Source organism: Rhipicephalus sanguineus, chromosome 1 (assembly GCF_013339695.2).
Source record: "Rhipicephalus sanguineus isolate Rsan-2018 chromosome 1, BIME_Rsan_1.4, whole genome shotgun sequence".
In the NCBI taxonomy this organism is placed as follows: domain Eukaryota; kingdom Metazoa; phylum Arthropoda; class Arachnida; order Ixodida; family Ixodidae; genus Rhipicephalus; species Rhipicephalus sanguineus.
Window position 1 is genome coordinate 340,522,147 of NC_051176.1, and position 14,430 is coordinate 340,536,576.

At 43.2% G+C, this 14,430-nt stretch overlaps 1 protein-coding gene across 1 annotated transcript in view; it reads right to left on the reverse strand.

The window, feature by feature from the left end:
• Positions 1-14,430, reverse strand: part of LOC119384450 (disks large homolog 5-like) — a 61,071-nt gene that overhangs the window by 22,599 nt on the left and 24,042 nt on the right. Inside the window, 5 exon segments of the mRNA XM_049413450.1 lie at positions 1,352-1,526; positions 3,316-3,492; positions 3,612-3,714; positions 13,867-13,937; positions 13,940-13,990. Of these exon segments, the coding sequence (XP_049269407.1) occupies positions 1,352-1,526; positions 3,316-3,492; positions 3,612-3,714; positions 13,867-13,937; positions 13,940-13,990 (577 nt within the window).

Here is a 14,430-nt window from a genome sequence, read left to right on the forward strand (position 1 = left end):
GAGAGCGGCCATGGTGCATTTTCACGCAGCTTGGCCTGGTTTGACCGTAATATTAGCCGCATGAGAGGCGCAAGCAACAAGATCCTTCAATTGATGCACACAAAAGCGTGGCCTTCGAGATTCATATTGCAAAGATGGCGTCTATGACGTAGTTGCTCGCGAAAGCAAGGCCTTCGAGATTGGCATTTACTATTGACAAAAGCATAGCCTTTGAGATTTGTATTGCACAAACATGGCGTCTATGACGTAATTGCTTGCGAAAGCAAGGCCTTCGAGATTGGCATTCGCGTCTGTCATCGCGTTGGCGTAGACTCATCATCATCGTTATTTGTCGGAGAACGGGAGGAGTTCGAGCTGGTTGGAGCTCGCATGGTCGTGCGCGCGGTTCGCGGTCGGACTCGCCGCACTGGTCGCGATTGCGTGTGCTTAGTTCTTTCATGCCTACAGCTGCTGGTGTTAAAAAAATCACATACGTTGATTACATTTCTGTGGATGAGGCCGTCCCCAGCTCCGCGTTTCTATCCATCGACTAGATCGCGGCTGAGCGCGCCAATTTTCGTGCTGCTCGTAAGCACTGAAATAAAATTCTGTACCACTAAATATTTTGGCATTTTTCCTGTTTTTCGGCTCTTACGTTTCCCGTCTCTTACGTTTATTTCCTACGGTCCCTTCAAAAACGTATCAGCGGGGTTCTACTGTATTTTTTTCTGAACCGATAAGCAAAATTATTTTTCAGTTCAGTTTCGATTCTGATTCAAGCACATTACAAGAATATCAGCTAGGAATCAAGTTGAGAGAGGAGGGCAAGCAGCTACCACAGGTACGTTACCCCGCCAGAGTTCAGCCACGCTGGCCTGCTTGCATGCACCAGCGGTTCGTACGTTAGTATCGGACTCACAAATTTTTCATATAAACCAAAATCGTAATGTATTCTACTATATGATGCAGTTCATCCAGAACTAACGTGCTTGCATTATCAGGATTCTGCTGTACATCCAATAGCACTGCTGCAAATGAGTTGTCTACTGCTGTAAATTAATTGCTGCATTGCACTGTTGACAGAGTTGCATGAGCTGCAGTGGCAACATAATTAATTCCCAGACACTGATTCCCAGACACTGAAACATTACAACTTTTGCAGTTGTTGTTTTGAGCTACCATGAATATTCTGCCATCTTTGGTCTACATTTGTTACTCTGATTCCTTTTTTAACATACGGAAGAAGAAAGTCTGAACATAATCTTTGAGGTGAAAACTGTGAACAGTATTTTCTTGTGAAAGATAGTTTTTTTGTCGTTGTTGTTGTTTTCTTTTTTGTATGTACACTGTTCGCATCAGAGTAAGCACATACCATGAGCAAGAGGTGACCGTTCAAGCTTCTCAGAGAAGTTGTGGCCACTGGCAGTGGAGCTCGATGGCGAACTGCTGAAGACAGCATTTTTCACAACCTGGAGCTGAACAGCGGAATCTGCATTGTCTAAGCACTCCATGGCTTTCCTGAGGTCTTCCACTGGTTTGCCATTTATCTGTGCAGACACAACACACAATTATCATCTCTGAGCCTGATAATTTGCAACACACTATGTGTCACTTTGTGAAATCGTTCCACTAAGTAGCACAACTCCATAAAAACATTTTTCATGTGAAAGAAAAGTTATAAGTTTCTGACATCCAGCCTGTTTTATGCACGTATTACCCATTGGCAGAACAACTATCCTGCTCATTCTGCAGAGCTTGACATACAATTTGTGGGCCAAATCGGCTAGCTGCACAACTGATACAAGTTTATATGACTAGGAAACGCCTTTCAATGACAGTATTGCTTTTTTTAAAGTATATTTACTTATTTCCACTATAATGAAACACCAAATCCTAAAAGTGTACTTAAAGGCAACGGACAATTTGCAACTGAAAACAAAAAAAGGTGCGAGCTTCCATGTGAAAAAAAAAAAAAAGGAACTGATTGTAAGAAGTTAAAATTTTTCTTCAAATAATTTTTTTAATGAAGTGTCAAATTTGTCTTAACCCTAACTTCATCATCGCTATCAGCAATGTCCACTGCAGGACAAAGGCCTTTTCCAATGATCTCCAACCCACCCTGTCCTGGGCAAGCCAATTCCATTTTATGCCTCCAAATTTCTTTATTTTGTCACTCCACCTAGCCCTTTGTCATTCTCAGCCACGCTTCCCCATCCATTCCAATGCTCCCACTAACCATCGGTTATCTGTCCTTGTCGTGACGGGACCTGTCCAGGTCCATTTTTTTAATCTAAATATCTACCTGGATATCTGCTACCCCTGTTCGTCCACTGCTCTACTCTGCTGTCCTCATGTCTTTTAAAGTTACGGCTATCATTTTCGTTTCATTGCATGCTGGGTAGTCCTTCGCTTCATCTCGAGTTTCTTTGTTATTCTCCAGGTTTTTGCCCCGTATGTCAGCACTCGCCGTATACAATGGTTGTGCTCTTTCCGCTTTAGTGACAGTGGTAAGTTACCGGTCGTGAGCTGAGAATGTCTACCGTCCATCCCATCCTCGTTCTTCAGGGGATTTTCTTTATGCAAGTAGGCTCCCCTGGTATTTGGCCTAGATAAAGATGCTATTCTACTGATTCAAGGGTCTGGTTGTCTATCAGGAACTCTCACTCTGTTGCACGGCCACCTAGCATTATCTTAATCTTTTGCATATTCATCCTCAACCCTACTTTGACACTTTCCGAGTTTAATTCTTCCATCATTTTTTGCAATTCATCACCCTCACTGGTGAAGGGTATGATGTCTTCCGCAAACTGAAAATTGCTTAGATATCTGTTATTACGGCAAGCCGCAACAGTAGAATATGCGCAATAGTTTCGTTCTCACTGAGTACCACTGCGTTGGACCTGCATTTATTTCAGTTTTCCATGTACCATACCATTGCTTGAGTAAGACTTGTTGATGCAGTATCAAACTGCAAATGTAGCTCAGGTTCAACAAAACTGAATTTTTTTGTTATTGAAATTATTTTGTATCGTGCTGCCCAATTACATGGACATTTAGTACAGCACCTTCCAAGTAAAAATGAAATCTGTCGGCGACTACATTTTGCATAAAAGGCTGAACGCTAGTATAACAACGGTTCAATGTAACAAAATAATTACTGATTTTACACCTCTGTTATATAGAGAAAAGAAACTTGGGCAAGATGGTGGTCATTCGTCATTGACAAGGTACAGCGCTAAACATATGAGGACATAATTCGTTATATCAAGGTTCAACTATACATTGAGTACACAAGAAACAGATGTGTGGGACAAAAGAAGTACAAAGGAAGCTTACAGAAAGTATTCTGTCACCAACCGCTAGAGTTCCCTCTCGAGCGGCTACTGATCCGGGGCCAATACGGGTGATGTAAAGGCCATTTTCCAGGGTGATCCCATGTTCATGAGAGCTGCCCAAGTTCAGGCTTAACATAATGACTCCCCGACTGCTCATGGCTCTTCTTCTTTTCACAACCTGTCACAGGTGACAAAATGATTGGTTACCTCATTATTAAAATACAAAAAAATGCAGAGAAAGGTCAACGATTTAACTCCTGCAACAAGAAACCAGCATGATATTCGACAGACACTTACCAGAGTCAGAGATCCCTTCGAGTTTTGGACAGTATCACACAGAGTTCGCTTGTCCATTCCAGCCACATCAAGACCATTGGCTTTGAGAATGACGTCATTCACCCTAAGGAACCAATAAAGATATTCAAGATGTTCACAGACTATCTTCAACCAATGTGATTTAAATGTTTTCAAACAAAGGATGTCACAGGAGCCAATAATTTAAACAAAATTTGCCTCTATCAAGGCAAGTCACCTTGTGTGAAAACATTGGCTCCAGTGACATTCCTTGTTCGACAACTTCTAACCACTTCAAGCCTCCATCTTCCCCTGAACTTCGGTCTTGTTAAGAAATTTGGGCACTTCAGTTTGTTGCAGTCGCCTTCAATGTCGAAAAAATGAAATTGCGTCAAAAATACATGATGTATCCTTATTTGCATGAATGTAATAAATGCCTTATAACATACTAAGAAGAAAAAAAAATGTTGCAGTGATTATAGCGCAATCTATACAATTATTTTTCAAACTTGGGCCAGTGCAGTTCAAGAACATTTCTGGTGTTCATTCCATCCTATCATTACAGCATGATTAACAATAGGGAGTAGTGTACGTTAAACTTTTTCTTTCCTACAGACTTCTTAAGTAGGAAGTGGATCTTCGGCCAGTGGTGCCATCGATAGTCAGGTAGGGCAAGGACACCATGCTTATATGGTATATGCAGCAGTCTCTATTGGCACTTGGTAATGTCAGAAGAGCTGTTGGCTCTATTGCAGATTGCTTATTTTGCATGTTTTAAAAATATAATATGTTTCTGCATTATCTGTGAATACAATGGTTGTGTTGTCAAAATAAATTGCAATTTGCACTGTTACATCTCGAAAGGTCTAATTTGAAAATAGTTTCAATAAGAGGGGCATCCATTCTGCCAACTGAATCGCTGCAAAGGACTACAAAACAGACCATCTGCTTAAAGGCTGTGTTGCATTTAGCGTAAAATAAGAAACTTTTTTTTTTACTTCAGTTTTCATACCCAGGTATTCACACACTTCTGAGGTGCACACTACTGTGCATTTGAGAAACAAACGTTCCATATCGGCATAATGCTGCAACTGGAGTGTTAATCGCTACTTTTGCAATATTCCACACAAGGACACTGGGACATTAGACACAGTGCTTACTGAGTTTCTGTGTGTGCATCATTGTACACGAGTGCTGCATTAACAGTGTATCACAGCTAGCCCAGATTGGCACTTGAAAAGCGAGTGCAGCAGAAAGGAATATGTGCACAACTGAGTCCTGCACGTTGTCTAATTGTTAAGTGCACTGCCAACTGAAAGAGCTGAAATAGACGCCAAGGCTTAAGGCGCATTTCACATAGTTACGCTGCTAGTAGCTTTAGCATGAAAAAGTCAAATTTTATAGCCAAAGCAGCACATAGGTAGCCTTTAGTCTCAGTTCCCCTGACATCACATCAATTACATAAGAAGCTTGTTGGAATAACAATAATTCCATTGGCACCAATACAGCTGCAAGCTGTTGCTCGAAAGCATGCTAGTCCAGACATACCTACGCAAGGAGGGCAGCAGTGATATAGCAAAATTACACTACATTCAAGACTACGTTCCTCCTTGCCAAAAAAGTTCTATTCCACTGTCTGCATTTAGAAACTCTGTGCACCCATTACACAATAACAAGATGTCACACACACAGCAAGTACGACACAACTTTCACAAGTGCACTACATAAGAGGGTTGATTTGAAACTTTCAACACCAGTATTTCTCTGTACATGCACGAGACTTACATGCATATAATAATAAATATCTGGGGTTTTACGTCCCAAAACCACGATATGATTATGAGAGACGCCGTAGTGGAGGGCTCCGGAAATTTCGACCATCTGGTGTTCTTTAACGTGCACCTAAATCTAAAGTACACGGGCCTCTGCCATTTCGCCTCCATCGAAATGCGACCGCCCGCGGCCCGGGGATCGAACCCGCGACCTTCGGGTCAGCAGCCGAGCACCTTAAACGCTATACCACCGCGGCGGACTCGAGACCTTACATGCATAAGCTGCATGTATTGTGAAGGAAATATAATCCGCATGTCTCAAATGGCAGTGAAAATTTGTAAATAGTGACTTCTTGAAGAACAATTTATAAAAAAGAATGTGGCTTTGTTGTGTATGCAAAGTTCATTACCCAATCCTACCTGTACTACCATTACCCAATCCATGACGTTCTACCATACATTACGTTCGCTTACAACACTGCGGTTCAAGAGACTGCGGGGTTCACCCCTTTCCGTTTGCTTCCCGGCCGAGAAGCAATTACGATGCTGGATCCCATGCTGTTACCCGACAGCTGTTACATTGCCATTGATGCGAGCGACTTTATCCGGCTCGCAGACGCAGCTCGCAAGCTTGCACTCGAGCAAATCCAAAACCAGCAACACATCGACTTGCAGAGGTACAATTCTCGTCATCGCGAGGTTATTTACCAGCCCGGTGATCAAGTGTGGCTGTGGATTCCCATTCACTAAAGGGGCCGCTCGGAAAAGTTACTCCACCGCTACTTCGGTCCTTATAGAGTTCTATGTCGCCTCAACGACGTCAACTACGAAGTCCTGCTTAAAGGCACGGCTCGGCGATCTCGTCGTTTACAGCAAGCAGACATTGTGCATGTAATGAGGATGAAGCCGTTACTACCCCCGTTGACTATTCGTCCAGTCTACTTGGATGATCGTTGTAACACCTCGACATTGCTGCCTCATTTGTGTGTGTGTGCGTGTACAATTAGTTTCTGTTTTAATCACCATTAAGCATCGGGACGATGTTTTTTTTTGGAAGGGGGGTAATGCCACGAGCATGCAATGATATTGCGCTATTCCACTGTGTGTATGTGCCACTGTGAAACTGACGAGAGGAGAAGGAAGTGGAAAAGACGAAGAAGTCGTGTTTCCTGGGGGCTAGATGGCCCGCGATTTCACATACCGGCAAATTATATTTGTACAGCGTTTCCTGGACCTCTGAACGTAGTATCTGCGATATAACCCGCCTCATGATAATTCGTACCCTGTGGATATTCAATTTGATGATATTTTTCCTAATAATGCAAAATCACTCCCCCATCATACTTTAGACGGTTTATTACAAGAACACCTGCAGAGCATTAGAACTAACATTATTATTGCTACAGATGCATCACAGTGTGACGAAAAGTCAGGTGTTGGTATATTTAGCCCGAATTTGGACTGGTCTTACTCCCTTCGACTACCCGATTTCATACCGTTTTTATGGCTGAATTTCTAGCAGTAGTGCTCGCATTGCGCAAGTTAAACTCGGCAATTACATCTGCTGTTATAATCACAGATTCCCTATCCCTCTGTGCTGCACTTTCTGCTGGGGTTGACTCCCATGTAATAAAGGCGTTTCGTGCACTGGTACCCGTGCATTTGAGAAAAGTTCGCTTAGTCTGGGTTCCTGGACATAAAGGGTTGCTCCTAAATGAAATTGCCAATTCTTTAGCGAAGTCGTCGATTAATGGACCGATTTTACCTTCTTTTCCAACATCCGCTTATGTGACGGCTGCGCGATTTCGCAGCCGTAGCATTATGGAAGTTTTTTGCCGAAACAGGACTCACAAATTCCACAGAATATCAGCACTTATTATATCCGTGGCGGAGGTCATTTGTCAAACCATAACTGGAAGTGTCAATACGAGGCTGCGATGTCGTTGTACCGAGGCTAAATTTCTATCAACACAGGTCTGCTCAGGCACCTTCTCCACTGTGCGCATTCTGTGGTGAGCTGGAAACAACTGATCATTTCTTTCTGCCCTGCAGGCGATATACTACAGCACGAAAAACCCTTTTGGAAAGACCTTTACGGGCTATTGGAATGAATTATCTGTGCCTGTGCTTTTGTCTTTTGGAGCCTCTATTTCTGGGTTCTCCAATGCAAAGGTTTGCGTGGCTGTGAGGGATTACCTCAATGAAACAATCGGTTAACTAGATCATCTATATTATTATTCTTCTGTGTCAGCACATGTATATATTTTAAAAATTTCGGGCATTGTTTTATTTTATTTTATTACTGTTATTTATTTATTTTTTTTATATTTGATCAAGCGTCAAAATTTCCTATCAAATTTATAATTTTTCTATTCTGTAACCTCCCCTCTACGGTATTATAACATTTATAAAACCACTCAAGTCTTGGCCAATCCCCCACAGTGGGTGTAAGCCAAAGTTGAAGGTGAACAAGAACAAGAATGATCGACATCCTGGTGTCCCGACAGACAGAAGTGCTGTATGTTCGTGACAACGTGACAATATCATACGCGGTATGCTCTGACAATCTGAAAAGCACACGGAGGCCTTGAAGGTGATTTCAAGCACTCTAATGGTGCAATGCTGCACCTATGATGCTACCTGATTTCATACCGGATCAACCAGGCGAGGGGCTTTTGCCACACAAAGAAAGGAATAGCATGTGTAATACCCCTGTCAACGGCACGTGTAAGTCATTCGCGGCGAATGTCATTCATAGTGAATGTCATGCTGTCTTGCCTTTCGGGTCTACCCGGCCATATGAAATGACATTCGCAGTTGATGCGATGGTAATCGGAGGCTACTATGATACCGCGAAAGTTACAAATCACGCACTTTAGTTCACATATTTTCTCTTTATTGTTATTTTACAACGGTAAAATCCGGCTTATTCAAAATACACTGCGACGCGATACAACAGCATCAGTAGAAGAAAAATCCGTGTTAACATCCAAAGCAAGACTAGCTAAAGCCGCTCACGAGTCACAACTTGTAGTCGGCAATACTTCAGATCGTGACAGCGTTCGTGAATTTCTGACCGTGATGGATGATGATCAGTTCAAACGAACGTTAATTGCTTTCCATGGCTGGCAGATTTGTGTTCAACACGTGCGCGCCGCTTCACCGAAACAGCAGCGAGCGTTTGTAAACATGGCTGACAGGTGGCGCTAGCGTCAAGTCAACAGTCTGGAAGCGAGAATAGAGCTGCACAAATTGCTTCCACTATCGCGTTGTACGTTAAAAAGTTACCGAAAAGTTAACAACAACCTTTAATAAACATGCTGAACATCGTTTTACACTTGCTTTAAGATATCGATTTTGTAATCTCTTCTCAAGCGCCTGTCGACGAGATTACACATGTCGCGCTTCCATGAGTTCGGTGAACACATTCAACGGCCGAATGTCATTACGTGTGAAATGTCTATTCACTATGCCGTGTAGCAGCAACAAAAAATGCCATTAACACCTAATGTCATTCGCCGCGAATGACATTACACGTGCCGTGTGACAGTGGTATAAGTGGGACGAAATATCATTAAAGTAGAATCTCAGCTAACAGAAATCACTTAAATAGAACAGCTGCCTACAGTTAGGTTTGTTTTGTATTCGGATACTGCACACTATACATATTGTATAGGTGTGCAGCATGTAACAATATTTCTGGTAAACTATACTCCTGTTAAATGGAACAGATTTTCCCAGTCGCTTCAGGTACCATTTAACAAGATTCTACTGCAATAAACAGAAAATATGATTGCCAATGAACTGACAACGTGGACTATCACTAAAGGAACAGGAAACCTGAATGTCAATAAAGTGAAAATTTGGCTAAAGGAAAGCTTTAAGAATGTATTCACATGTTTCGTTTCAGTTTCTTATCTTTCTTTGTATTGTGCCTGTTATGAAGGTATTTATTGTGCCCTTGCAGTTGGCAGCTGGCCTTCAGCCCTTGTGTTCTGGTGTTTACTGCACATTCAGCCTGTCTCTGGTACTGTGGTAAGACGTTCTGATGGGCTAGCTGGTTCAATAGCTTTCAGACATTATTAAACTGCGCGAAAAGATGATGACACAAGTAATGTTGGTACACGTTCTGGCGGGCTAGTTGGTTCGTAGCTTTTTAGACGTTATAAACTACGCGAAAAGATGACGACACAAGTAAGGAACATACGGAACGCCACAAGCGCAGCTGTGGTGCTGTGTATGTTTCTTACTTGTGTCCTCATCTTTTGCGCAGTTATTAACGTTGGTACTGGTTACCTTTTATCAGTACAATCAAACAAATCACCCTAACCTGCAGTTCTAGATTTTGTAGAGGCACGGCCATGGCCTTACGTGTTCGTTAGTATACAGTAAAGGAACAGAAAGAAAAACAAATTACTGGCCCAACATGCAGCTGCTGCTGTCCTTTGCTGCTATCAGCCCTGACAAATTGGTGCTGAGCTATACACCACAATTTGCTGGCACAGAACTTCTGCCATGATATTGTAAATGTCATCCTTTATTACTAAGGAAGCAACCTGCGCAGAACGATAATACTTTCAAGCACCATGGTCATGGTATTAAACCAAAGAACATATGTATATTGTGCATTTAAGTCAGCTATACAAGTTAGTAAAAATGCACTGTCTTTAGGTATTGATACCTATATGAAATCATGGAGTTTGTGCAAAGTGTTAGGATCTCCGTGAATCAGCAATCCTGAAAAAGCTTTAACTTGCCTCATATAGAACAGTTTTCCATAAAGGCACTCCTATTTTGTCCGCACTTAAACAAATAATTTGTGACATCAACAAAAATAACCCTCCATTGTACCTTAATTCTACGTGAATTGGCCAGCCCCCATTCACTTTTATTAGGACACGTCACTATTACACAAAAGTTCTATTTGAAAGTAGTAAAGTGGACAATAAAATTTCATAGAAGGAAGTTTCAACTTAAAGGGATACTGACACCAATTATCGAAGCTGACTTTACTCCGCCATACAAATCTCCTGTATGCTACAAAGACGGCTCTGAACCAGTGTGAAGCTCAGGAAATCGCTGTATAAGGTATTTTATTTGACATAAAAATCAATTTTCACATTGCGCACCTACTCACATTGACACTAGCGCAACGTCAGGCTACAGTATCAATTCTAGTGCCTTCATGCACCAGTATGGTAGTATGATGATGTCAGGTACCAAAGCCTGCTTGGCGTCAACAACCATAGAGTTTCCTAAAATAATTAGAGGGGACTCTGGCGCTGCGATCGTTCAGCCCCACCATGGGACTGAGGGTAGTGCACAGATTGCCTAGTCTGCGTACTTGCGGGCTTCGAACGCACTTGTGGCTTTGTCTATTGCTGTGGTTCAGTTTTCTGTCGGATAACAGAATGGATTGTTGTGAACTCCGTGACCAGATTTCACTTGGTGAGCCTAAAAGGTTTTAAGTGGTGAAGTGAAACTGCTGATTTTGCTGAACTTCGTTTCTGCCGACCAAAGCGGATGCAGGCGACGCTGGGAGGCCAACGGAGCCGAAAGAACGACGTTTAGACAACTCCGTGTACTACCCATCATTCCATGCTGGCTAAAGCGCCATGCGCTGCAGTCCCAGAGACAATAGGCCAGAGTTCCCTCTATTAAGTATTGTAGGAACTCTATGTCAACAACGGAGCCACGAAGTGGAGCGGTTGTGGGAATGTCACAATATCTTGGGCGAGCATGGACGAGAAGCTCATACTGTTGTAATGTCAGGGTACAGCAGGAACCGAAACTAGCTATTAAAACATGTAATTAATTTTTCAAGGAGCACTCACGCTTACCAGTACATTTCCTAGGCTCTTGTAGCTTGGCCTTTCATTTGACACAAAAAACAATTGAAAATTTCCTGTCAGTACCCCTTTAACTAAGAAAAAGGGGAACTAACAAAAAGAAACAGCCAGCACGGCTGATTTTTGATCAAGCAGTTTACCACACAACCATATGTTCTCTGGCACATACCACAACGAATCTTGCCAACGATAAGATTATTGTAGAGGTTCACGAGACAAAAAATCCAGCAGATCCCATACATGGCAGCAGTCAATTTTATGCGAAGCAGGCAGGCAGTAGCAGCCTATAAAGTATTTTTCATTTTGAGCCAGGCGGTTACGTGGGTGGTTCGGAAGTCTTCGTGTAAACTGACTAGTTGTGCACATATCATGTGCTTACAAGGGCACGGCGACTACAATTGCATGTAAAGGGTAGCTGATGGTCCGACGTAACATCGGCACCCACATTAGAGCAGACATCACTTCATCACCACGAAGTGCCTGCTGCGGGGCGATGATGTGCATACTATACGTAGCTGTCATAGGCGTACTCGCGCTATGCTTGACTATAGCTTGAGGAGTCATGGATATGCAATGCTTGTGACATTGATATAAAAGCGGACAGCCGACACTGCCACCCCTGTTGGCATTGTCCTGACGTGACGCTTGTACAGGATCTCATTCCAAAACAGTCTGAAGCACTGGCATGGCTCTGCGGTTAACTGTGTAATACAGTTAAACCTACCTATAACGAACCTCCATACAACAAATTCCTCAATATTATGAAGTTTTTCTATTCCCCGCCGTTACTTCATACAAGCACATGTATTTGTGACCTCTATGTAACAAAGTGGCAGCGGGAGACACCCTTGATATAATGAATTTTTGCCGCCGACAAACCAGGAATATTGTCCCGAATATTGCCCATTTTGGCCCGAGCAGGAAGCCGCTTGCATCTTATGCAATTGCCCGTTGACAACAGAATACGAAGCAGCGGCAGCGCACATGGCGCGCTCAAGGCCTTGGCGACTGCGAGGAGAGAGAGAGCGCTCATTTTTGCGTGCGGATTTGCGCGAGGCGGACCGTGTTCTGCCGCCACGGGCGCATGCATCCCCCCTCCTTCACACCTAATCCAGCTGCTCATGGGTGCCGCACAACCGGCTTTCTTAAAAAAAAATTTTTAATTGGCCTTTTGCGTTGGCAGTGCCACTCTTTGGTTGTTGCAGTAGTCTCCGAACTGCACTTCCTTAACGTTACGCCAGGTGACGCCACTAAAGAGGAAAAAAATCCTTGCTCCGTGTTGTTACGCTTCGAGTTTGCACCGCATATGTGGGGCTGTGTTGCATATGGAGAGTGCTTTCCGAATATTCATGGCATCCATGCCGTTCGCCTCTCATTTTAGATGCCATGCTCGCGTGCGTAGTTTCACTGCGCGTGCATGGAGCAGTCCCTTACGACGTGTGGCTTTGTGATTTATTTGCTTATTTATATATATATTTTTTTTTTGTTTTTTTTTTGCGGAAGATTGCGCCATCACTGCCGAGGAGATGTCAGATGAGGCGCTGGTGGAAACTCTGAGATGACGGATCTTCGGAGGTCGACTCATCAAGCGCTTTGCCGTCTTGCGCTGCACTGCGGGTTCGCTAGACCGTGGCCTCAGTGATTAGCTCCAGCAACGCGACTGCGCGTTGCCGGAGCCAATCTTAGAGGCCACGGCTAGACAATGACGGAGCAGCGTTGTACTGATGTCCTACAAACGTCCAGTATTGCCATCTCACGAACAAGCAATAGAGCAAAATAACGCCAGTTTTCTGTTGCTAAATAAATCTTTTGGGTAAGCTCTGCCTTCAGTTCAACTTTTGTTTAATTTGCGTGGTTCTTTTCGAATTTTCATGCTGAACTGCATATAACGAAAATCTGTTTGTACCGAATGTTTTTAGGCATTTGTCAATTTCATCATATCCAAGTTTAACTACTTGACTGCCATGCAGAATTTGATTCTGGCTCGAGCCGTGCTTTTTATTCCTTTTTTTCTACCATCGGGGTATTTAACCCATTGACAACACTGCTGACCCCTGCACCGCATTTTCTGTGACACCGGCTCCTTCACACTAATGGATTAAGATTTCCAAAGTCTGGGTTGATACAGACTGAAAATCACCATTGGCACATATATGTACACCATGGGCCGCAGTATGCGGGTATGTGCCACACGTGACTGGTGGAAAGAATTTCATGACGTACGCGACAGGGCAGTCACACTCTTCATATCATAACCTGCAAATCATGTTCGCCATACATTCACATCCTTTTCTGCCAATTTTGGTACGTACCAAGCTAAGGACACGACCAAGAGAGTGCCAGAAGTAGGCGGCTACATAGATAGATAGCTAGACAGAAACGGTGACAGAAGTGCCTTTGGTTCGCTAAGAAATGCTTCGCATTTAAGAAACATGCACCAAGCACTGCGCAGCTATACCACGCTGTTCCGGCAGCGGTGGCGTTTTGCCAACCATGGCCGCTGCACATGCACGGTGACATCACATAGTGACGTGGCCACTGCAGTGTGACGTACCCCAGTACAGATCTATTGGCATACATGAAAGTGCAAGACTAGCTTTAGAGAAGGAAAATACTGACTGACAGAAAACAACTCACAAGAGTTTTCCCTCTGCAGTTCCTCCTTTGAGAATTGAGCTGACATAGAAGTACGCAACAGAAGGCTCAGCCTGCATGTCTTCTTGCCACCGCTGATGTCAAAGCCAAAGTCACCTTCATACCTCTGAGGAAAGTAAGGAAAAGGAAACAACAAATCAGAATACTTGCTCTTTTTTGTGAAATAAAGGTAACTTCACATGTACTTGCGATACGTATCTGCAATAAATGTCACATACGTTACTTTTATAGAATGCAGCACAGAGTTTACCTTGACTCATTCTGCCTGTATATCCCCTTCAGCGGTGGTGTGTACAATTGTATACACCAACTGAGGAGGCTTGTCGCGTTTCACGTGCTACTTTAACCGGCTTGAAACTTGGTGTGCACTTTTGTACATGCATCCCGAGTGGACAAGTAGTGCCCATTTAACTTCCTCGTGCTCCATATTGCTGCAGAGGATCACTTTGCTTAAGACAATACCATGTTCAAAAATTTTATTTTTTGTTTGCTCAGAATGAATATAAACAATAACCAATGGCCCATGTATTCCGAGCCTAAGAGTTG